At 29.0% G+C, this 26,111-nt stretch overlaps 2 protein-coding genes and 1 pseudogene across 2 annotated transcripts; 2 read left to right on the top strand and 1 right to left on the bottom strand.

The window, feature by feature from the left end:
- Positions 1-259: 259 nt before the first annotated feature.
- On the bottom strand, positions 260-1,490 carry LOC110641611 (ethylene-responsive transcription factor ERF026-like). The gene has a single exon (XM_021793398.2). It carries the CDS (start codon positions 1,351-1,353, stop codon positions 655-657), a length of 699 nt encoding a protein of 232 aa, XP_021649090.1. The 5' UTR covers positions 1,354-1,490; the 3' UTR covers positions 260-654.
- A 14,753-nt stretch (positions 1,491-16,243) lies between these two features.
- Positions 16,244-19,646, top strand: LOC110641590 (putative two-component response regulator ARR21; annotated as a pseudogene).
- A 5,151-nt stretch (positions 19,647-24,797) lies between these two features.
- Positions 24,798-25,363, top strand: LOC131175491 (LOB domain-containing protein 24-like). The gene is made up of 2 exons (XM_058139912.1): positions 24,798-24,986; positions 25,082-25,363. The coding sequence occupies exons 1-2, from the start codon at positions 24,834-24,836 to the stop codon at positions 25,361-25,363; spliced, it is 435 nt and encodes a 144-aa protein (XP_057995895.1). The 5' UTR covers positions 24,798-24,833.
- Positions 25,364-26,111: the final 748 nt, after the last annotated feature.

Raw genomic sequence — 26,111 nt, 5'->3', positions numbered from 1 at the left:
CCCCACCTGCAGCTACTGTGAGTTGTGTTATCATCATTATTTGGCCTGTAATGATAATTGAACCACAGGTATCAACATGTTTCCAATACCAGCACTATTTGCACCACTGTCTGGGTTTTGTACCACCTTCATGTGACTAAAAGGCTAAAAGCTAAAAGCTAAAAGCACCTTATCCAAAACTCCGATTCCAGATCGGAAGAGAAAAAGCTAATACACCCAGTTGAGGAAATATAGATGATGCAACAAAAGAGCAGGCATGTTCATCAATAAAATTCTAATCCATGTCTTAAGACCCAAAACAGGGAAAAAGTCGTGGGGATGAGAGACTCTCCGTACCATAAAATATCAGACTCACCTCACCGAGAATGACACAGAAAGTCTTTTTACGAAAACATGAAAGAGACGTCCCATCCCTAGCTATCCCTAGTCCTGACAAGTAAATTTACAGATAATTAACAATAAGTAGCAGCACAATCACCTAGCAGTTTTTCAGCTAGTTTTCTAGACACTGATAGTGATGCACACCCTTCAATACTGGCTACCTAGAATCTAAGCAAAACCCAAGCTTTGAAATAAGAAGAAAACCCCTTACATTACCCATTTCAAATCCCTCCATTTTTCCTTGTAAATTGTAGCTGGAGAAAAGGGATTGGTTTACTGGTAGGACCATAGGCCTTCTGCATCGGAATCCCCTGGCGAATCATCCGACGACGGCGTGTTTATCCTTGGTGGGCTCACCATCATTGCTCCTGCCATGTCCACTAGCAAATTTGGCAAGTTTAGAAACAGTTCCTCGTCAACAAACTCTTGACCTGACTCAACGCGGCTTGTACTGGTTATGGAAGAAGTACTCTCGGCGGTAGGCAGACCCGCATCCGGAATCGACCCGGTTTCTATCTTGGACTGCCTGACTGCCGCAGCACTAGCAGCCGCGGCCCGTATGTCGCTGGCTGACATGGATGTTGGTATTGGGTAAGAAAGAATAGATTCCGGGAAGTTCAAGGGCGTGTCGGGGCCTTTGAGGGCGAGAGCTGCGACGTCGTAGGCGGCGGCTGCCATTTCAGGAGTAGGGTACGTACCCAGCCATATACGTGTAGTTTTACGTGGCTCCCGGATCTCCGACACCCATTTCCCGCTCCGGCTCCGAATTCCCCTATAAATCGGATGCCTACCGCTACCGAGATAACTAGAAGACCCACCGGGAGATCGAACGGGTCTAGGCGACGGATTCGATGACGTGGAGCGCGGCGATTGGTCCTCTGGCAGCACAAGAGGTTCAGCTGGGACTTGCACGCAGGGGTTGGGCGGTGGTTGATCGTCTCGGGACGGCGCATTCGCATGAGGATCAGCCATATAAAAAATATAAACTAAGGACTACTATGTAATAAGTGAATGGATCATACGTTTTTGTTTTATTTTATTTTATTTTTTTGATCAAATATATGTAAATAGAATGTGTGAGATTTTCTTCACAAATGAAAAGTCGATGGCCGGATGAGGCTTATAAAGAAAAAAAGAAATGGGCTAAAGCGTGGGGAATTCGCGGACTTTTTCTACAGCTCAAACGCTTTTTATTTTATATATAAAAATTGTTTTGATGTTATTGCCTGGCCTGGGCGGGATGAAAGGTTACGCTGCGCACACGTATTACTATTAGCCGCACGAAACTTGATGATATGGACTATCACAAGTACTTGAATGAATCGTTTAAGTAATATAAAAAAAAAAAATATCACTCACAAAAAATTATGTTTTTAATTAAATTTTTAATATAAAATAAATTATATTAAAATTATAATTTAATCAAATAAATAAAAAAATTTAAGAATTTAAAATTTAAGATATAAAATTAAATTTAAATAATAATTAATTTAATAATTGATTAAATTAAAAAAAAATTAAGAATATTAATAATATAGATTAATGAAATAAAATGTAATTAAGCACTTAAAAGTAAAATTTCAAACAACAATTGATAAAAGATAATTTCGGAGTTAATGTTTCATATTCAAGTCAATTTGAGATTTTTTTAACTAGTTCAATCTATAAAATTTATAGATTTAAAAGAGATCAATTCTAAAATATTTTGAAGTTTCTTTCGAGTGAGATAAATAGTGCATTAATTAATTTAATTCTATTTTCATATAGTTAAAATTAATCAATACCGATTAAATTTTTTAATCAATCTGTTAATCTCTTTTAATTCTTTGTCTATTTCTAGATCTAAGTTAATTAAGTCAAATTTCTTAATTATCTATTACTCGGTCTTCTTCTTTCAATTTTTCAACTAATAATTAAGAACATAACTTAATAGAGCCCTTCATTAAGTATGCAAATAAGCACATAATAAATGAATTAAACCTTATATATTTCATTAAATTAGAACTAACCTAGTTTAAATCCATAAAAATAATTCAAATATTACATCATCAACTCCATAATCAAAGAAAATTACTCACAAATTATGTTTAATACAAGAGATTTTATATTGAAGAAAAAATAAAACACAAAAAATAAACTAAAACTGAAGAAACTAGGTAGATGGCGTTAATAAGTGACGAAGAGAGATAAGAATCTAAGCTGTTACAGTCCAAAAATGGTGTGTGCCTCTCTTTTCTTTCTCTCATTTTCCGATCTTTCTCCTTATTCTTCTTCTTGTAGCAAAAAATGATGTAACGATGCTTAAATATCCCTAACAAAAACCCTAAGATAGGTTAAAAAATGGCTAAAATAAAATTACTACATTGTGAGAATATTTGCTTATTCAGTCGATTAACGATGAATTGCACAGGCTGTGCAAATTTTAGCATGTCTGGCAAATTTCCATGAACGTGCACAACTAACTTGCACAAGCTATGCAGCATGTTGTGCAAGTTTGACAACTTCAGATATCTTCCGTAAAAGTGCACAACCGAGCTGCATAGGCTGTGCATCATGTTGTGCAGATTTCGGCAGGCGTAGGGTTTTTTCTATGAGAGTGCACAGATGACTTGCATAGGCTGTGCAATCCCTTATACAGATTTCGATAGATCCAAAATTACTTTTGATTTTTGTGTAAAAGTTACATAGGTTATGCAGCAAGTTATGCAGATTTCAATAATTTTTATATTTTTTAATTTCAAAACTTCATTTTGATACTTTGAGACCTGAAAATCACTCTCATTTGTATAATTATTTTTTAATCCATTAAAAATACTTTTTATCTATAAAATAAAAGTAAAATTATAAATTAATCTAAAAATTGATCATTATGCAAAAGCAACTAAATAACTATTAAAATTAATTAAAATTGACTAAGAAATTAATAAAATAACTATAAAATTTAATTTAAATGACTATATAAAATACACGCATCACTTGACTAGCTTACCTTAATCTTAAAACCTCACAACCAAATGAAACTTTAATGGCATGCACTAATTCAAAAAATATCTTTGCTTACCACTCTATGTTTTTAATTATATCTGATGATTTGCATCCCATTGTTTAAAAATATTGGTCCAGTTTTACTGAGAAGCGTTGATGGCCACTGGTCCTTCCGCTTTTGTATTTTTCTTTTGACTATTTTTATCCTTCCTTTACTTACTTCACACCCTCTTGGAATCATTGAATCAGTAAAAATGGAAGTTAGCGCATCCTTGTTAACGATAGTGAAGCTTGTTCAATGATTATTCCATTAATTCCAGCTACTAAAATTAAATTAGACTAAATTGGCTTGATTTTATAATTAACACCATTTGTAGTGTTCGAATTTTCAAATCATTCTAATTAAATTGTTTATAAATTAATCCTTATTTCAAAAATAATAGCTGAAATTCCCAGCTACTGGAAGATTAGTGTGGGCATTAAAAGGGGAGAAAAAAAGTACAGCTTTTATCGCCATGACATGGTAATTAATCTTTAGCCGGCAGGGTTCAGAGTTTAGGTGGGTAAAAACATGCTACAGCAAGTTACACAAGATTGTCTCAAAAAGTTGAGGCAAATTGAGAAGGCCTGAGAAATTTCTTGGACCAATTGTGGTGTGTTAATAATAAATATGACATTATTTTATTTAAATATTTTATAAATATAATATTAATAATATATTAGTATTTTGAAACGAAGGCACTAGCAAATCTACTTTTCTTATGTATTTTTTTATAATATTTACGATCTGACATATATATATATATTATTGGATTCATTTTTATTTATTAATATAGTCGAACCCCTAATTAATTTAAAAAAAAAAAAAGAATTTTCATTCTCGTCAACTAAAATTATTAGGTCTTATTTATTTTTTTAAAGCAAATGAGGGATCTAATGAGTCTTTAGATGGGTGCCATATGGTGAGGACGTTATGAAAAGGTTTACATTACCATTAACGATGTGGTAAATTGCATTTATTATTTCTCAATTCAATTGATTATTTTATTTTAATATAAAATTTTTTAATTTTAAATTTATTTTAGAAAAAATTTCTTTTGGTCTGTTATAATATATTTTTAACTTTAGTTTTTTAATTAAATTAAATTAATATTTAATCAAATTAAATTTATAAATCATTATTTAATTTTTTTATATAAAAACTAAAATATTGATAAATAGCATATATTAGTACAATATTATTTTAAAGTTTAAAATATTTATTAATTAATTTAACAAAAAAAATAAGAAAGAGAAAAAAAAAAAGATAGCAAAAGGGTGATTTTTTTTAACTTAGAAATATGTTATTTCATATTAGAGCGACTTTAGGGTGACTTTTGTTGGAACAAAACTAAAATTAAAAGGTTTTATTTTAACAAATTGAAATTGATTGATTAAGACAAAATAATCTGTAAGTTGATGAACAATTACAATTTACCCTTAACGATGCTAGACGAACACTAAAGTGGGCTATAACCTCTTTTACAACAAGCACAGATCATGGTAAGTAGATCAAAGATAATTTGCAAGATAAAAAATAGTCAAAAGGTCAAGTGGTGCTTCCCTACTTAGCACTCCTATAATTAAGTTATACATAGTTCTTAAGAAAGTAAATGAAACTAAGAAGAAGTAAATGAAGGAAATAAATGCCAAAAATAAATGAGTATCGAAATACCTAGTACCTATTGGCTGTTGAAGGTTATATAGTATCTTTAGCTCATAGAAGCTGCAAAGTTGTTAATCAAAGTAAGTAGACAAGTTGTTGGTACTGTTAGATTAGTGCATGCTTTGAGCAGGAGTTTTGTCTATTCACCTATAATTGATAGTTGCCCTTATTATACTCAGGGGTGTCAGTGATAATTATCTTGAAATCTAGATTTTACTTGATTAGGAATATCAATGCTTTATTTGAATAAGATTTCCTCGAATCTCAAAATCTTTAATGTGCTTAATCAACTATTTAATGTTTTCAGTTTGGTTAAGGTGACTTAGTGTTACAAGATACTCAAACTAGGGATCCTAGAACACACATTAAAAGAGCTCAAGGGACCTAGAAGGGTTAAGGAAAGCTTACATGGATGAGCATTGAGCTTAGGTTTACCCTTTCCAAGGGCCCTTGTAGATCTCTATCATCATCCACGATCTATTCATTGAAAAATATTTTTGTTAATATTAAAATATATTTTTAATATTATTATAAATAATTATTATAATAAAAATTATTTTTATCAATATATGCAGTTAACATTATAAATTTAATTTATATATTTCATTCATATATGTATATAAACTTAAATGTTATTTTTTTTAATATCAAATATAACTAATTGAATTAATTATTGTACATGTAACTATTACACTATTCATTATTATTCTTATGGCCGTTAGCCTCTTAGTCCATTCACTCATGCTACACCCACCTGAGAGTTGGTTTCGGTCAAAATTTGGCGTCAGGAGTAGAGATTCTCTTGACCTATTCATGAAGCAGTGACACTGCATAGTTAATCTCTAGACTTTTTGGTGAATAATTACTGCAAGAAGGAAAAAAGATGAATAGTTTGCCTCTTCTGTAGGCGTTGAAGGATAGTTGCCAAATCTAAACCCTGAGCACATAAACTCGGCACGCAAACCCAACATGGCTTTCCCTCTCTCATACCGTGGAGAGTGGAGAATCTCATCAAATCAACATTCCCTATCTTCTACAATCACCCAAATATTGCAAACCACTAAACCCGGGTCCACAACAGCTAGACTTGGCTGATTATACACGGACCTTTGTGCTGACTGAGAAGAGACTTTTCGGTCCGGTAACAGGGCTTTTATCTAAAATGAGGTAACTGAATAAAAAAAATAAAAAATAAAAAAAGGTGATTTAAAAAATATTTATCAAACATGAGTGAGAAAAAAAGGTTAATTATTAGGTGCATTAGGAGCACTAAAAAATAGTATTTTCTCTCTTATAGAAAGTGTGTCATTCCTATTATATAGAAAGTGATCCATATGATTGTGAGAGAAGGTGTACATGCACTGGGTCTACCTAATAATTCCTCAAGAAAAAGAGCCAATCACTAATATAGTTAGAGTTAGAAAGGATAATTACCGAAAAGTAGGTGAATGCTGTTTAGAATTACGTCTCATATTTTAATGCTATTTTAAGAAATGTTTAATCATTTTTTTATCTTTAAAAATATAAATTAATTATTTTAAAGTCCTTTAAAAAATTTTTAAATATAAAATTATTCATATATTTTACAAATAACATTAAATATTATAATTATTTATAAATAAGTCCTTATATTTTTATTATTAAAAAATTTATAAATTATACGTAAAGTTAATAACTATATAATATAAAAAATTTAAAAATACAAATATTATTGATATGTAAAAGAACATTAATATTTATTTAGCAAATTAATAAAATTAATATATGAATGAATTATATTAAATATTTTATAAATATTTGAAAAATCGTATTATTTAATATTTATTAATTTAATAAAATATTAAATTATGATAAATATTATTAATATGAATTAATAAAGAATATATGAATAAATAATTGTTGAAATAAATTAATTCAAAATAAATAAAATAATAAAAGTAATATATATATATATATATATATATATATATATATATATATATATATATATTATTTCTTTAATTTACAATTTATCAGGTCTGGGTAATATCACAATCTAGTAGAGAGTTTGAATTATATCATAATTAGAATTTACATTAAAATTCTGGAATTAGGTGTATCTCAATAAAGTCTCATAATCACAACAAAAAATTGAATCATCTTATAAATTTTAAAAAATATAGATTTGATAAAATCTACATTTGAAAAAAGAATAGAGGATTCTTGATTAAATTTTATGTGAGTTTTCATAAATCTTTAAGTTTTTTCTCTAAAAAGTGACAACTTAGAAAAAAAAAATATAAGTATTATATAAATATTTTAGTAAAAACACATCTAATTAATAAGAATGTAGAGGATAGAATAAGTTAAAAAATATAATCGAGTGTCACAACTCAATTGTCTTCTTTATACTATAGGATGCAAAACATCATCTCACTTATAGTGCTAGTGATGTTCTGTATGATATTGCAGGTATGTTCAAATCATTTGTCTATTTTTTTTAATTTTTATTTAAATTTTTTGATAAATGCTTTCTTATATTAATTGTGGCACTTTTATTTATTTGTTAAAAAATAATTATACCGAGATAATTAATGCAAATATTTATTTATTTTGCTTATATTTTATTATCTAGCTAATTATCAATTTTTTTCCTCCCAAATAATTCGTTGATTAATAAGTATTAAAATCTATTTATTATAAACTAGTTATCAAAATTTTATGTTATTAAATATTGAAACTATATTTAAAATATTTATACATTACTTTTAATATTTTATTTATTTTAATTTCATATTTCACAAATATTAATTTTATATTTATAAATTATTTTATTTATTTGTAATTAATTTATTTCAACAATTATTTATTTATATTTTTTTGCTAATTCATATTAATAATATTTATCATAATTTAATATTTTATTAAATTAATAAATACTAAATAATACAAATTTTCATATATTTATAAAATATTTAATATAATACATTTACTATACTAATTTTATTATTTTGCTAAATAAATATTAGTGCTCTTTTACATATAAATAATATTTGTATTTTTAAATTTTTTTATATTATATAGTTATTAATTTCATCTATAATTTTCACATTTTTTAATTACAAAAATATAAGAATTTATTTATAAATAATTATAATATTTAGAATTATTTTATAAAATATATGAATGATTTTATAATTAAAATTTTTTTTTAAAGAACTCAAAATAATTAATCCATATTTTTAAAGATTAAAAAGTAATTGAACACTTTTTAGATTAGTTTTCAATAATTAAATACAATTCTAAATAGCATCTAGCTACCTTTTAGCAATTATCCTTTTTTTTTAATTTTTATTTACTGAACGCTAATCATACTTAGCGATCAGCTATTTCTTTCCCCTCGTCAGTCTAAACACCCCCTTTTAATAAATACTCACCCTTTTTGAGTTTTTTTTTTTTTTTTTTTCAGTTACCTCTTTGTGGAAAAAAAAGCCCCCGGTACCATCCTGGAGGGCAGAATTTATTGAACCGGAGGCAATCTGACTACTTGGCACCGCTCATATGCCCAGTAAATTTGCTGCAAAAGTGGAGCGTTTGATGCAAGCTGTGAAGCCTAACAATGTAGTAGTTGAGCTCCGTAGAGTATGGGTTTCTAATTTGTTGATTTGTGGAATCAAAGTCATGTATGGTGGTTGAAATTTTTAGAATATTCAAGTCTGAAATCTTATTTTCGATGGTTAAATATTTGATTTCTATCCGAAATTGTATGCATCTTATGTTCACTTGTTGCAGAGTCCATTTACAGAGCTGGGATCGGTGAAATTGGAACAATTAGGATCAAATCGGCACTGGAATTTTGGTGCTTTGGGCTGTAGCTTAAACTTGGGTAAGAAACTAATGCCTTGATTCCTTGTGTATTGTTTGCTTATGAAGGAATATGGATTTCAATCATTTCCGAACGCACTCGACCAATTTTCTTTGGTCCCAGCGTTGCATTGGGCGGTTTTGAATATCTGTAATCCGTCCCACATAATTAGATATTATTATTTTTTATAATGTATTTATATATTTAAATATTATAATTTAAAAAAATATATATTATAATTACATTTAAAATAGATATATTTTTAATTTTAATTTTATTTTTTTAATAATTAAATTTATATTATATAATAATAAATTTAAAAAAAAAATCTCACAAGAAACCCACTCCGCCTCACTCGTGAGCAGGAAAGTATCCACCCAACCCTGAAATCTTATGGGGTCCGCCACCGACCCCCTGTTGCCATATCCATACCTACGAAGGAAATATTCTCATTCGTCATATAAAAACCATAGCATTGCGTCTGCTTTTAGCACTTTTCTCCTCAAAATTATCTTCTGATGTCTCTATTGGAGACTCGGTAAAGCTTTGAAATTCAATTGATGTTTAATCATGAAAAGGAAAATCTACGACTCAAAATTATGAAATTTTTCTTAAAAATTTCGATTCATGAACTCGATCATAACGTGAAAATGTTCAAATATGTCGAAAGGAACATTATCTGTTATTGCAGCTTGAAAAGGCATGGAAGTGGAATGAAAAACTTAACTTAGGCTCTCTATTTGTTTTAAGAAAAATATTTTTTTAAATTTTATTTTATATATTTTTAGTATTTGAGATATTTAATAAAATGACTCAACGAAAATTATTAAAAGAAAAACTAAGATAATTTTAAGAAAATAATGACTTCATCTTTAAAAAAAAAATTATTTTTAAAATTTTAAAAATTTTATTAAAATATAAAAGTACTTATTTCATATATATATATATATATATATATATATATATATATATATATATATATATATATATATATATATTAACATAATACATAGTAAAAATTTCTTTGAAAAAAAATACTAACATGTAATAATGGTTAGAATTATTGATTAAAATTTTAAATAATAAAATTAATAAGTTAGTAGCTAATATGTCTTCATTTTATTGGTTTGATACACCACATCATCTACATGACATGATAATCCGGTATTATGCTATAATTTTCCATGAATATAAAACTCTAATACCAAATTTATTGAAGAATTTTTTAAAAAATTAAATGTAATAAGCGAACAGATCTAAAGTTTTTCATATCTATCATTTTTGCAACCTCAGACACGGTAAATCTTGTCTATACAGCTAGGGAAGACACGGTAAGTATTGTTTATACGGCTAGGGAAGACGAGAAAGAAAATAATAAAAACTGGAGCCAGATAAATGGAGCCTTATGGTAGACACATTACTGGGGGTTTTATTATCCTAACAGGATTTCATATATATATATATATATTTTTTAATTGCACTAAAAAAATAAGTATAAGAAATAAATTGATGAATCTGTAGCAAAAATATAGGTTAGTAATGGATTAACCACGGATTTGTCATTTATTCATCATTGAAACCCATTAGCAATGATATTTTTAGTGATGATTATAATCCATTGCTAATTTGTAATTAATTTAAAAAATCAACTTTTAGTGACGGATTTTAGTTTGTTGTTGAAACCCTTATAGTTAAAATATCAAGGATAGATTAATGAAATATCGGCATGATGAATCTGTCGCTAATCAATATTTTTACGATGAAATTTTAATCTATTACTAAATCCATCTCTTATACTTGTATTTTACAAAATTAAATAAATTATTTTAAATTTTATATATTTACAAAATTAAATGAATTATTTTAAATTTTAAATTTTCTTATTTATTAAAAATTTATTAACTAAATAATAATCAATGAATTACAAAATAAAATATAATCATAAAAAGATATTAAATCTTAAAATAGGAAGTGAATCTAAATTTCTCTAATTCTTATGATTTTAAATTTTTAATTTTATATTAGGTGCAAAGACAGTAAATTTTCATTAAAAAAAAAGTCCCAGTAAATATGTTTTTTGATTTTGCAGTTCACACGATTTAAGATAATATTATACACTGTAACTAAGTTCTTTTAGTATTAAAATTAAATCCTGAAAATTCTCCCTGGCGATCATGATTTATTAGCACAGGAAAATTAGTAAAACAAGAATGGCCATTTATCTTTTCTGTTTTTATCAAGAAAATTGGTGAAAATTTATCAGAAAATTCCATATTGACCTGATGTTGTTAAATGAATATATAAAAGATGACTCATCACATACTCGGTTAATATTTTAAAATATTTACGAGAAAAAAAAAGTTTAAATACATTAAAATTGATCTTATCTCAATTCATGGCATCAGATTCTAAGATGTACATGTAATTGCTTCTCATAAATGACAGGATAAGAGCAGAAGCCAATTTCAATTTCGACAATCTTACTCATCAGAAACTAATTTTGGGCAATTTGGGCAAATTTATCATGTAGAATTGAATTTCTATCTATCAAAAGTCAATAATTTTATAAATCAAAGACAGACATAAAACCAGCAGTGGGTTTTAGAATTATATAATAGAGATTTACCTCCTTTTTTTGTTCACTTCATATTTGCTACAAAACTTCCATTTATACATAATGTAATAAATCATCTCCATTTACTACAATTTTCCTTTGATATCCAAAGGTAGATTTCCTTCATGAATGTTAAATATGCATGCATTGCAATGCTGCTGAATTCTTCTTCTTATTGCATCCACCATGCTATAGCTAGACCAACAAATGCTATTGCCATTCACTCTTTTTTCCCTCCAAAATATAGTCAAATGCTTCACTTGTAAGCAGAGGATTGGCTTTTTAATTCGTTCATTTCACAGCTTTTCAATTTTGAACTTGGAAGTGAATTATATTAATGTGTGTAGCTAGTTACTAGCTATTATATTTAGCTCAAAATCACCAATAATTAAGATGATGGGAAATGTTTTTTCACTCCATTATTATTATATTCATCATTTTGGAGGGATGATAATAAATATTTCAATAATTTAAAATATTACAATATATGATAATAAGAATAATTAATAAAAAAAATTAGCGAAAACTAATGATATTAGTTTATTACTTCAACTATTAATCTCATTGTTCTAAAAGTTAGGCTTTCTCTTCTCTTGCCATAATAAAATATTTTTCGTCGCATCGTATCATGCAATTATAATATTGATGTTTTATAATTAATTATTTTTTTTCTTGACATGCTGAATAATTGATGCGTCACTAATTTTGTATTTTCTCTGGTACTATTATAATTTATAAAATATTTTTTTTGAATTGAAAATTTTAATATCAATACATCCACATAAATTTAATTATTTAAATGCTTTGTTCTTTTAGTATTAAATTTAAATATAACTTGTTTCAAAAATAATAAGCAAATAATAAACTTTTTTGTAATATAATATGCTTCTTGTACTATACAACTCAACTCAACTCAACTAAGCCTTTATCCCAAAGATTTGGGGTCGGCTATATAGATTCGCTTTCTCCACTCTAAACGATTTTAGATTAAATCCTCAGAAATGTGTAATGCTTATAGGTCATGTTGTACTACTCTCATCCAAGTCAATTTAGATCTACCTCTTTTTTTCTTTCTATCATCTAACCTAATGTGCTCTACTTGTCTAATTGAAGCCTCCGTATGTCTATGCTTTACATGACCAAACCATCTCAATCTCCCTTCTCTCAACTTATCTTTAATTAACACCACTCCTACCTTTTCTCTAATACTCTCATTATGGACTTTATCTAGTCTAGTATGGCCACTCATCCACATTAACATTGTGGTCTCTGCAACTCTTATCTTAGACGCATACGACTCTTTTAGTGCCTAACACTCATTATCATATAACATAGCCAGTTGTATAGTTGTACGGTAAAATTTTCCTTTCAACTTATTGGGAATTTTACGATCACATAAAACTTCTGTGGCACGTCTCCACTTTAATCATCCGGCTTTAATCCTATGACTAACATCCTCCTCACATCCCCCATCTACTTGAAGGACTAAGCCTAGATATTTAAAGTGATTACTTTGGGACAGTACCACTCTATTCAAACTAACTCCTTCCTTCTTACCAGTTTGGCCTTCACTGAACTTGCAATGTATGTATTATGTCTTCATTCTACTTAACTTAAAACCCTTTGACTATAGAGTATTTCTCTAAAGCTCTAACTTTCTATTGACTCCTTCTCATCTATCAGAACAATATTATCTGCAAACAACATGCACCAAAGAATACACTCTTGTTTATGTTTCGTCAATTCATCTAAAACTAATATAAAAAGGTAAGGGTTTAGGGCTGATCCTTGGTGTAATCCAATTAAGATCGGAAAATATCTTGTGTCCCTTCTCACTATGCGCACAATAATAGTTGCTTCTTCATACATATCTTTCAATACTTGTATGTACCTAATAGATACCCTCTTTTGTTCTAACATATTCTATAAGACATCTCTTGGAACACTATCATAAGCCTTCTCCAAATCAATAAAAACCATGTGTAGATCTTTCTTCACATCTCTATATTTCTCCATCAAGCTTCTAATAAGAAAGATCGCTTCCATAGTTGAACGACCGGGCATGAAACCAAATTGATTGAGAGAGATCGAAGTATCATGACGTAGTCGATGCTCCACAACTCTCTCCCACAACTTCATAGTATGGCTCATGAGTTTAATTTCCCTATAGTTTGAACAACTTTGTGTGTCTCCTTTATTTTTAAAAATAGGTACTAAAATACTCCTCCTCCATTCAACATGCATTTTCTTTGAGTTTAGAATCTTATTAAATAATTTAGTTAACCATGCCACTCCCATATCTCTCAAACACTTCCACACTTCAATTAGTATTTCATCACGTCCACAGGCTTTACCCACTTTCATTCTCTTAAGTGCTTCTTTTACCTCTAAAGATCTAATCCTTATAGTATAATTCACATTCTTTTCTATTTTTCTATAGTCTATATTCATGCTATTACCATTTTGACTATAATTAAAGAGATCATTAAAATAATTTCTCCATCTTTCTTTAATATTTTCATCTTTCACCAACACTTTTCCTTCTTTATCCTTAATGCACCTTACTTGATTCAGATCTTGACATTTCCTTTTTCTCCTCCTTGCTAATTTATAAATATCTTTATCTCTTTCTTTAGTTCCAAGTTTCTCATATAACTTTTCAAAGGCCTGTGCTCTTGCTTGACTAACTGCCTTTTTTGCCTCTTTCTTTACTATCTTGTACTGTTTATATGCCTCATTAATATCACATTTAGGTAATTTCTTATACCATTCCCTTTTTCTCTTCATTGCCTTTTTTACTTCCTCATTCCACCACCATCTCTCTTTTGAGGGTGGTCCATGTCCTTTAGACTCTCCAAGTACTTTTCTAGCTACTTTTCTAATCTTTGATGCCATCTGTATCCATATATCATTGGCCTCCATATCCAGCTTCCATACTTCGGACTCGAGAAGCTCATTTTTGAATTTCACTTGCTTTACTCCTTTGAACTCCCACCACTTTGTTCGAGCTACACTATTTCTTCTGACCTTACTTGAATTGTTCCTAAACTTGACATCCAAGACCACCAACCGATGTTGACTTGTTAAAACCTCTCCTGGAATGACCTTGCAATCCTTGCATAGAGCTCTATTTGTCTTTCTGGTTAAGAGGAAGTCGATTTGGCTTCTATGTTACCCATTTTTGAAAGTCACTAAATATGACTCTCTTTTTATAAAGTAGGTATTTGCTAGTATTAGGTCGTATGCCATAGCAAAATACAGGATGCTTTTTCCCTCCTCATTTCGATTGCCAAAACCAAAACCTCCTTGAATATTCTCATAACCTTGTCTATCACTTCCTACATGTCCATTCAAATCTCCACCAATGAAAACATTCTCTTCATTTGGTATGCTTTGCATTAAATCATCCATATCTTCCCAAAACCTTTGTTTACTCTCATTGTCTAGTCCTATTTGTGGGGCATAAGCACTAACTATATTTATTGTTTTTCCTTCTAGTACTAGCTTTACTTGTATAATTCTATCTCCTACTCTTTTCACAGCTATTACTGCGTCTTTCAATGTCCTGTCTATGATTATGCCTACTCCGTTCTTGTTTCTCTCCTTGCCGATAAACCACAGTTTGTACCCTGAATTACCCACTTCCTTACTTTTCTCTCCTACCCATTTAGTCTCCTGAATGCAAGCAATATTCACCCTTCTCCTTTCCAAGGTATCCACAAGCTCCATTAATTTTCCTGTAAGTGATCCAACATTTCAAGTACCAACCCTGATCCTCCTCCTATCTTGCTCCTTCCTAATTGGTCTCCTTTTATGATATCTTCTATTATTTTCTATGTCTATCTTGTGTTTTGTTCCACTATCTATTCTACTATCTGTCCTATGGACTAACTTCTTTACCCACGCCCGTCTATGATGTGGGAACCTTTGCTCACTTAACACCACACCCGGGCGTTGGCATGGCGCGTCACTTTCGGTGAACGCCCTACACCCTTACATATTTCTCACCACACCCGGGCTCTGATGTAGCGTGTCGTGAGTAGAGGACCGGGCTCCGGTGTAGCGCGTCGTGAGTAGAGGACGCCTCAACGTTTATATCATTTGAATCCATATCATAAGGTGTGACAAAATTTTTATGCTGGTTGTCACCTACCGCAACCATCCTCCTTTATCCAGGCTTGGGACCGGCTAAGCGCGAGCTACTTAGGCGGAGTTCTTCTTGTACTATATATTTCAAAAATTATTTTCAGTCAACTGTGTAATAACTAAAAAAAGTCAGTCAACTTATTTTTGTGCAAAAAAGGATATATTTAAATAGCTTGTAATTGAAAAAAAACTAGTTCATATCCAACGAGGAAAATAAAAATTTAGAAAGAAACATTTAAATGAAGGATTATGAAATCTTCTATGGGAAGAACTATTAGTGAGAAGATCTCAATTATGGTAAAATGTATTGAATGTTGATTTTACTCTAGATTTTTAACATTTATTAGTTTGAAAACCAGTGGGCGAGACCACAAAATTGTTATGGTTTTTCTATTTTATATTAGAAATGTAATTAATGGAATACCACCCGAAGGAAAAAAAAAATGGAAAATATTTATTTTCCATCGAGCTACCCATTCGTCTCATATTATATAAGCAGTGATGTGACAAGTGTAAGGCATTCTTGAAGCCGTTTATTTGCAACTGAGAGGTACCTTCAATTATAAAAATGTTGTCTTTTAAGTCTCCCAATCTTGAAAATATGAGCAATGGAAGAATTGCATCCACTCAATCTCTTTTGAAAGTCCAAATTTTGGTTGTTGACGATGACTCTACATCTCTTGCTATTGTCTCTTCAATGCTTAAAAAATTGCAGTCTCCAAGGTATTAATTGGAGATCTCATACCTTACATAGTTTATTCTACCATCATATAGTCTATGAATTTTCTTATAATTTTTTTATTAAATCCTAGAGGGTCATTTTGTTTTTCATCAATTCAAATATATATATATATATATATATATATATATATATATATATATGAATGATATAATAAAGTTAATTTTTTTTATTAATATGTTAATTTATTAGTAAAGGTGAAAATATATTTGAGTGATTGTTGGGTTTTAAATCTTACCATCCAATATTTCATAATAAAAGTTGATTATCAAAATTCCCCCTTTCCACTCATTTTGTATTGACTTTTTGAATATTTTATCCTATTTCTTTTCAGGATCTTATTTTTCTTTTCTTTGCTTTTTTTTTTTTTCAACTTTTATTTTTGCTTGTAGCAAACCTCCAATGAATCTTCAACTGGCCAGTGTTTTGACAAGGCTTTGGGTGGAAATGTTTTGACTTAATCCAAGAGTAGTCTTCCATTTTAGTTATTTTTATTCTAAGAAGTGAGGTTTTAAATCAAGCAATCGTTTAAACATACCAAAAATTCATCATTTCTCCCTACCTTTATTACTAACAGATCAAAATTTAAGATCTCCATCTTCATTCATTAGTTGTATGTTTCGGAGATCTTCTCATTCTTAATCATTTGTTAGGGTTTTGCTATGATGGTTTTTTTGCTCAAAACAGCTAGGGAATTGGAATTTCAATATTTAAATCAAAATTACTTTCATTTCTATCTATTCTTGCTTTCTCTTTCCACTAGATCTTATATTTGATTCATTTATTTATGTTTAGGGAATGTTAAATAATTTATTTGTAAAATTTTTATGGTGGTATATTAATTAAGAGTTATAATAAAGAAATGTTTTTTTTTTTTTATCCCCATATTTAATGTGATTCATTATTGTAGAGAGTTGAATGATAAAAAACAATCTAATGTAGTTGACGCCAACTAGAGATAGCATATAACTTTTTATTTGCACTCTGATAATAATTTTTCAGAACTTCTCATCTCAAATGACCATATTAATTGTTGTCTTTATAAATTGACAGAATGCATGATAGAACTTTCAATTATCACCGTTAAGAATCCATTAGACGCTTTATCAACTCTTCGAGTTAAAATGGAGCATTTGACTTGATTGTCACTGATCTTGATATGACTGGAATGACTGGATTGGAACTACAAAAGCAAGTCAATGAAGAATTCAAGATCCCTGTTATTAGTAAGTTCAGCATTACGTTAGTCCTCTTATGTTATATACATTTCAATTGTTTTAATATCTAATTTTGTTCTTGATTCAGTAATGTCATCAGATGACAAAGAAAGTGTGATTTTGAAGAGTTTAGATAGTGGAGCTGCATTCTATATGGTGAAACCAGTGAATCCAGAAGGTCTGAAAAACGTTTGGCAGTATGCGGTGGCTTCCAAGATTGGTAAAGGGGTTGTTATTGATCCGGAAATAGGAAGTGCCAAAGGGGAAACTTCATCAAATGACAAACTTATTCTTTGTGAGTTCGCTAATTCTTCTTCATCAGTGAACGGAGAGCGTGGCCAAAAAATGAAAAAGGGGAGAAAAAGGGCGAGGAATAAAGACCAAGTGGAAGAAGATGCTCTTGCTCCACCCAAAAAGGCAAAGGTAGTTTGGACAAATACACTGCATAATCGGTTCTCGCAGGCTGTAAGCCATTTAGGCCTCGAAAGTAAGAGATCTTTTTATAGATTTCATATCTTTTTTCCCTTAAAGTTAATTAATTATATGTATATCTAATTATCTAACCATGCCAGAGGCTTTACTCACAATATAACCATATTAATTTGTGGTGGATTCCTTCAATTGATTATGCAGAGGCTGTTTTCAAGAAAATTCTTGAATTCATAAACGTGCCAGGACTAACTAGAGAATATGTTGCTAGCCATTTGCAGGTTTGAATTAGCTTTATGACAGTAATTATATATATAACAACGCTCATTCATGTTATTTTGTTAGGGTTTACAAAATATATATGTAGGAGCTCAAACAATCAGCCTATCAATATAATTCATGCATGGACAATCTAAATAAAATTTTATAAAAAGAATCGTTTGAATTTGGGCTAGCTTTCGTTACTACTAGCACTACATTCCTATTTCTCATATTTTATGCATGTAATCAGAATTTGTTTTGTTTTGCTTTGTTTTTTTTTTTTGTTTCAAGTTCTCTTACTTTTCACCTTTATATATATAGAGATCTTATTTTTATATTTTTATTAAAAATAATCTAACAGATTTAGATTTTATAACAAAGGAAATCAATTTTTCACACAAGAAAAGTGAAAGATGATTGTAATAAGTAATTCAGTTTGAATTGATGTAATAAGTGTACCAAGGCGGCCTATTAGCCAAGTTTGTGTTAGTGTACTCCTGCTAAGTTTTTCTTTATTCTTTAATTAATATATTTTGCTTATAAAAAAGAAGGTATACATATATATGTCAATTACTTTCACAGAAATACCGGATGTTCCTGAAGAAGCTAGCAGAGAAGAGGACTTGGACATCTCGCTATCTGGCTGAAAGGGCCCTTAGGTCATCCTTTGCCTATGGATATACCTCCATGTTCAAAAATCACCAACAGGATGATTCGCCGTTTCTTGGACAGCAGCCATTCATGAGAATATAATTCCAACCCTACGGAGACAATCTCTGAGGTCTTAGTAGCTCCAGCTTTGGCCTCTCACGCTTTCCTAATCAGGAAGCTGCCAACTCTGCGCCTCAACTCCACTATGGACAATCCAGTTTATTTGGAAATCCTACTAGTTTCCAGCAGCGGCCATTAATGTTTGCTAATCCATATCCTCTTCATCAGGCAATCGCTCAACATCCAACAGTACTGGAATGAATCTGTCCTCGAATACAATTACTACTTATGGCCTCACTAGTGGTACAAGTCCAGTGCTTGTGCACCCGCAACAAAATCAAGCAAATCTTCAGAACAATGCCACCCCATTCAAATTTGGCTCAACTGGAATCGGCAGTCCCAATTCTTCTTCAGGCACTGGCAACATGGCAATTATAAATAATTCCTATCCTTCTCTGAATCACAACAGTAATTATGCTGGAATCCAATTCACTAGTGAGGCCGAGCTCATGGGAACAGGAAAAAAACGATTCAGTGGGAATGAGTTATCTAGTAGCTCTAATAATGGAGGTAATGGTTTTAATGAATCGGACTCGCGACAACAATATGAATAATGCACCAACAGGGAATGGGACATTATCTTCTTTTATTGGGTTTGGGAGTGCGAGCCAATTTTCCCCAACATTCACTATAACTAATCAAGAAAATGCTTCGGGGCCGTCACCACTGTCTCCGTCAACTTCAGCACTGCCACCACACTCTCAGCAAGCTTCAGTGCTTCGGCCACAGTCTCAGCAACATACCAGTACCGGTCTTGGGAAATACCGGAGGAGAAAATGACCACGCTTTCAATAACCTGATGACTAATGCTTCTACCTTGGGTAGCATTTCTGATAATCAGCAAGAGTTTGACGAACGTGATCTTGGTGTACTTCTGTTCGGGTCCACCTATGCAACTCCTTACCAGGTATTCTACACATTTTATGAAATTTTACTGTGTTCTTCACACACACATATATATATGGAGAGATTATTGTATTTAAAGGAGCACTATTTTGGTATATCCAATAATTAGCCATATATATGTCATCGATCTTTGTTGTTTGTCCAAGTGATTTTTATGTACGTATAAGAACAAAATGTGGAAGGGTTTTTGAATGTGAACTTAGCTAGCCTTCTATATCATGTTGAAATGAGCTCTCCAACCTATGAATTCCTAAATACGGAATTTTCTAGCGCATGTAGTATCGCAGACAAAACTCCCTGGAGTGAACAATCCTCTAGCCAGGCATATGTCTATTGCTTGCTACACTTCTTGCTTCATCTCCAAGCTATTATGCGTCTAATTAAATGGCCTAATGGCACATATTTTTAATCTTAATTTATACAGTTTCACTGACTGCATTCAAAGAAAAATGAATTTCTGGCTAAGCTAGTCCTTAATTGCCATTTTCTGCAGCTTCAAGGCAGGGAAGAATCGATGAATCCCGAGTTTGGTGGCAATGTTAATCCAGTGAATGGCTATTATCCAAGCTTTGAGAAGGCAAGTATTCTTAATATCAACCACTGTTTGCTTCCTGGATAATGATTTATTGTTTCTATATATATATATATATATATATATATATATATATATCTGATCATAGATAAAGAGAAAAGATTTAAAAAAAAAAATTAAAAACCCAACAAAAATCTGAACTTTGTGTTTAGAACTAGTAATCTACCCCGACTTACGTGGTAATATTTTTAATTTTTAATTTTTAATTTTTATTTAATTTAAATTAAGTGAACTTCAATTATTTAAGTTATTAATTTTTAAAAAAATTTAATTATTATATTAATTTACGTACTAATATATATTTAATTTAAACTGAAATAATTAATTGAATTAAAATAAAAGATGAGATAAATTGTATAAATAAAGAGTTTTAAAAAATAGAATTGTAATTTTTGACTCAAAACATAATTAGTAAAACATGTTTTAACATAATTAGTAGTATTAAATAATAAAAAATATTAAATAAAATAATTAATATTAAAGTGAAAATTTTAAATAAAATTATTATTTTTTAATTCTGCCAAACATCAATTAATGGTTAAACCAATGGTCGAATTCTAGTTGAAAGTTTTATACATATATATACGCACATCTACATAAATATTTTTGCACAAAATAATAGCCATATCAAACACACTTTGCTTAATAAAACTAATTTTACTTTTAAAATTTTTAATAAAATTAATATTTTTTAATTATATCAAGTAATAATTAATGGACATGTCTATGCATATATATATAAACTCATTTAGGTCTTACTAGATAAAAATGATTTAATTTAAAAAAAATTAAAAATTTTATATTTTTTAAATTTTAAATATTTTACATACGCTAATAATTTAAAAAAATAAAAAATTAAATTTCCTGCATATATTTTATGTATTTTAGATTCTAAATAATTTATATTTTTAAATAAAATTATTATTTTTAATTATTGCAAATGTTAATTATGGTGAATATATTTATCAAATTTTGAGTTTTTAGCTTTCACACACACATATATAATTTCTTAGTTTTTTTAGCAAATTATAACAATAATCCTTAAAATAAACCTCTATTTTATGATAATAAAAATTAATTTATTATATTTAAATTATTAAATTTAATTAAAAAATATTACAATCAATTAATAAATTTAAATCGTTATGAGCATTTTATATTATTCTGTTAAATTGATTTATAAACAATAATGTGAGATATACAAAACCAAGTTATAGTATTTTATTCTCATATATATTAGCTATTTTACAATGACAGATTAAAATTTATTAAAAAATAAAATATTTTTTACCACCAAAATCTGTAAATATAAATATATATAATTTATTAAAATTGAATTTCAAATGTTTTATCCTTTTTAAATTCTAAATATTTTACATTTTTAAACAAAATTATTATTTAAACATTATCTAATAGTATCTTTCATTTTATTCTATATTTCAAATTTCAATAGTTATATATTTTAAAATAACAATTATTCAGTTAAAATTTATCTAATAATATTAGTTATAATTAGAAAAAGATAAATTAATGTAAAATTTAAAATTATTATTTATCAATTATGCCAAATGTCAATTAATGGTGAAACTAAGTGTCTAATTTTTATTAAAAGTTGAGTTTTATATATATATATATATATATATATATATATATATATATATATTAGATAAGGGTTTATTTTGATTAAATGTAAATAGGTCTGAATAGCTCTATATGCCAAACCAATTTCCTTAGCTTAAAAAAACTGTTTCTTGCTATATACTTGTGCAGCCACAATGCAAGAGCGTGGAGCCTGCGGATTCTGCGCTGAATGGCATGAATCTTGACGAGAAGCACCAATATCAGGAAATGAGGCATGTTTATATATATATAATATATATATATATATATCTTCATTGTGTTCATAAATAAGGGGATATTATAAGTGATTAAATTTTTTTAGTTCCAAACGTATGAATCCTTCATACTAAGCATTGGTTTTGATTTTTTGCAGGGTTGGGGGGAGGATTTCTTGAATTCCCTGATTGGAAATGACCCCTACTGAGTGAATGGCAACCTGGCAAAGTTAGAACTGAATCCAGTAATGGAGAGACTTATATATAGTAGGCTGGATTTAGGTTTTATAGTTTAAAAACTTATAATAATGATCAGCTGACCGGTAGGACAACTTTGGTTTGGTTTTATTATGTTTGCTTCCTATAAGACTTGGTCGTTTGCTCTTTATTGTTTGTAGTCAACTGCATATGCATGCTGGAACCTGTGTGTAATGGATGCATCATGCATGTTTTACCTACTTTATAATTCTCTCTCTCGTTCATGTATCCAAAGAAAATAGATAAAAGGAAAATTCTTCGATTCACTCACTCTAAACATTACATTAAATAAATGAGTGAATATCATGTCTCATTAACATAAAGTATTTAGGAGTATATCTGATTTATTCATTGTTCATTCATATATAAACTTACAATGGAATTCACTTGAAAAATAGGTGAGCCCACATGTTTAATTTTTAAGTCATAATGAATCGGATCTAAATAATTTTTTTCAAAATAATAAACATAATACATGGCAGCTATTCATTCATTTGGTATAAAATTGAGTGTAGCACAATCATGCATGATTTACATTATCAAATTATATATTTTCCTAGATTTTCTCCTTATAATTTAATTAAGTTAGAATTTAGAAAAATTATTATTTAGTTCCTATATTTTAATGATACTAATTATTTGACTCATGTATTTTAAAAAATATACTGTTTAGTCCATCTATTTTGCCTTTATTAAATTATTTAGTCTCACTGTCAATTTTTTTGTCAGTTAATATTAGTCAAACTATTATTTAATCCCTCTATTTTAGTAAAATTAATTAGTTAGTTTCTATATTTTTAGAAAAATATATTAGTTAGTCTCTATAATTTGACTCTATTAGCTATTTAGTCTTTTAATTATTTTTTATACCTAAACTACCATAATCTTCTTCATCTTATTTCAGATTTAGTTTTCACATAATAATGCTATATTTTTCAAAATACATTGACCAACTACTTAGCTTCATTAAAATAGAGGTACTAAATAGTAGTGTTTTTAAAAATATAGAGATTAACTAATTAATTTTCTTAAAATAGAGACACTAAATAGTAGTTTGAATAGCATAAATAAGGAAAAATTTGATAAAAGGACTAAATAGTTGAATGAAAGCAAAATATAAAGACTAAATAGTGCATTTTTCAAAATACAGGAATCGAATAATTAGTTTCGTTAAAATACATGAACTAAATAATAATTTTCACTTAGAATTTTCTTGTTGTATATGACAAAGAATAAAACTATTTTGCAATCATTTAGAGCTTATTATTTTTTCGTTCCAAAGCCATTATAAAGTGGAATTTTCTTAGAAAATACGAGTTATATTAACTCAAGTTAGATTAATTAATTCAATTTTTATTTTTGTAACTAATATAAATAATAAACAGGCATTTTTTAGCATTCTTAATGTTCCCCTTCTTTCCCACTTATGTGTATATATATATATATATACACACACACTAGCCATCTCTAAAATTATAATTTGTGAGATTTGAGTTTAGATTTCAATTAAAGCTTAAAAAAAAAAAACAAGAAATACAATGTCAAAAGGAATTTTTTTTTCCTTTGACCACTTTAACTTCCTTAATTATGAGAAATAACGGATCAACAAAGTTCTTAATAAATAATTTCTCCAAAATGAGCATATATAATTTTTTGAGAAATTAGATGCTATATATGATTAGAAACAATCTTGCTAAATATGTGAGTTATAGAGTAGGAGGGACCAACTTGGATTTTCACAACCATTAACGCTGTTACTTTGATCTTTCTTGTATATATATATCACTGCTGACAAGATCATGCATGTTTGGCAAGCCAAAACATGCAAAGGAGAGGAAATCCCAACTCTCAAATAAATTTTAAGTTCACTCTTACCATCCTTAATTCTCTCCAGGATTTGGTATCCCACTTCCTTTCTTGTCAACCTTCCTTGTGAAATCTCATTTTTTGAAAAAGTAACCGTTGGGAAATCTAACAGCTATTTGGCTCCAATGCAAATCCTATATCAACATCTCAACCTTTTGTTAAAGATTCTAAAAATCTCTCCACTGGATTTCTTGTTCCAGAACAATTAATAAAAAATACAAAGATTGTCCAATTGGCAAGATCTTGACTTGGTTTTGAGATTTTCGATCTTTAGATTTTAAAGAATGAATTCTGAACGTTGTGCAGCTTGCAAATACTTGAGAAGAAGATGCCCTTCAGATTGCATTTTCGCTCCTTATTTTCCTTCCAATAATCCTCAAAGATTCGCATGCGTTCACAAAATCTATGGTGCCAGCAACGTAGGAAAAATGCTCCAGGTAATTATCATGATCGATCATTCTTTATGTTACATATAATTAAACGACATTAATCACTTGACAAAGATTTTGTGTGTTTGACGATCATAATCTAGCAACTCCCAACTCACAAACGAGTCCAGGCAGCAAATTCCTTGTATTATGAGGCACAATGCAGAATTCAAGATCCTGTCTATGGCTGTGTTGGTATAATCTCTCTGCTACTTCAACAAATACACAATGCAGAAAACCAGCTAGCTAAAACCCAAGCGGAAATCGCAGTCCTCAGCAATTCTCATACACAAGATTCTCAATTTCAACAAAATTTTTTGCTACAACAAGGCAATGTTGGCCAGTCCAGCAGCCCTTCCACTCAACCTTCCTCCTGGTTTAAATAATTTTTTTTTTAATATCTAGTTTACATTAATCAATTGATCGAAATAAATACTAAGACTTCCCCTTATTTTATATTATTTTTTTCTTAAAAAGTTGTAGGACTTTTCTTTTTATATAATTTTAATTTAAATTTAAAATTTTATAATTTTATAGATAATTTTGGTATTACAGAGTTGATTGATGAATAAAATCAATTATAGTTACTTCATAAATTATGATGTTCATTTGGTTTCAACTTAATGTTTACCAATTCTATCTTAATAATTTTTTCTGGCTAATAAAGAAAAATGGTTGATCAATAATTGATGGATTTGGAGAAAATTCTGAGTGAAGATCCTTTAAAAGTGATATATAAAATTAAAATTTGACTTTCAAGGTATGTATTACAAGAGAAATTTAACATGATGAAAAAATAAAGTTAATGAAATGTCAAAAATAATTAACCTCACTTTGTTTCTACTTTTTAAGTGGTAGAAGATTGATAAATATAAAAATTTACTACTCACTTTAAATATAAAAATATTTCAAAAATTTATTGCATCCTTTAACTCTATTTTGTGAATTAAAAATTAATTTTAAAATATGTCACAATATTATTATAATAAGATGAAATTATAACAGAGCCATGCTTATTGTATATTAAAAATAATTAATTTCAATAGTACTAAAATTGTCTTTAGAATTTAAATTTAAGTAAAGTAAATCTTGCATTATTTTGACTTTTAAGACTGCATAGAAGGTTAACAAATT

This window comes from Hevea brasiliensis, chromosome 17, assembly GCF_030052815.1.
Source record: "Hevea brasiliensis isolate MT/VB/25A 57/8 chromosome 17, ASM3005281v1, whole genome shotgun sequence".
Classification (NCBI taxonomy): domain Eukaryota; kingdom Viridiplantae; phylum Streptophyta; class Magnoliopsida; order Malpighiales; family Euphorbiaceae; genus Hevea; species Hevea brasiliensis.
The sequence above is the reverse complement of the archived record's forward strand: the minus strand, read 5'-3'. Positions and strand labels throughout refer to the sequence as shown.

What these genes read in the sequence shown, in the direction of transcription:
- LOC110641611 (XM_021793398.2), bottom strand. Translation starts at nt 1,353, where the DNA reads ATGGCTGATCCTCATGCGAATGCGCCGTCCCGAGACGATCAACCACCG.
- LOC131175491 (XM_058139912.1), top strand. Translation starts at nt 24,834, where the DNA reads ATGAATTCTGAACGTTGTGCAGCTTGCAAATACTTGAGAAGAAGATGC. An exon ending in ACGTAGGAAAAATGCTCCAG is followed by an intron (nt 24,987 to 25,081) that starts GTAATTATCATG and finishes ATCATAATCTAG; the next exon opens with CAACTCCCAACTCACAAACG.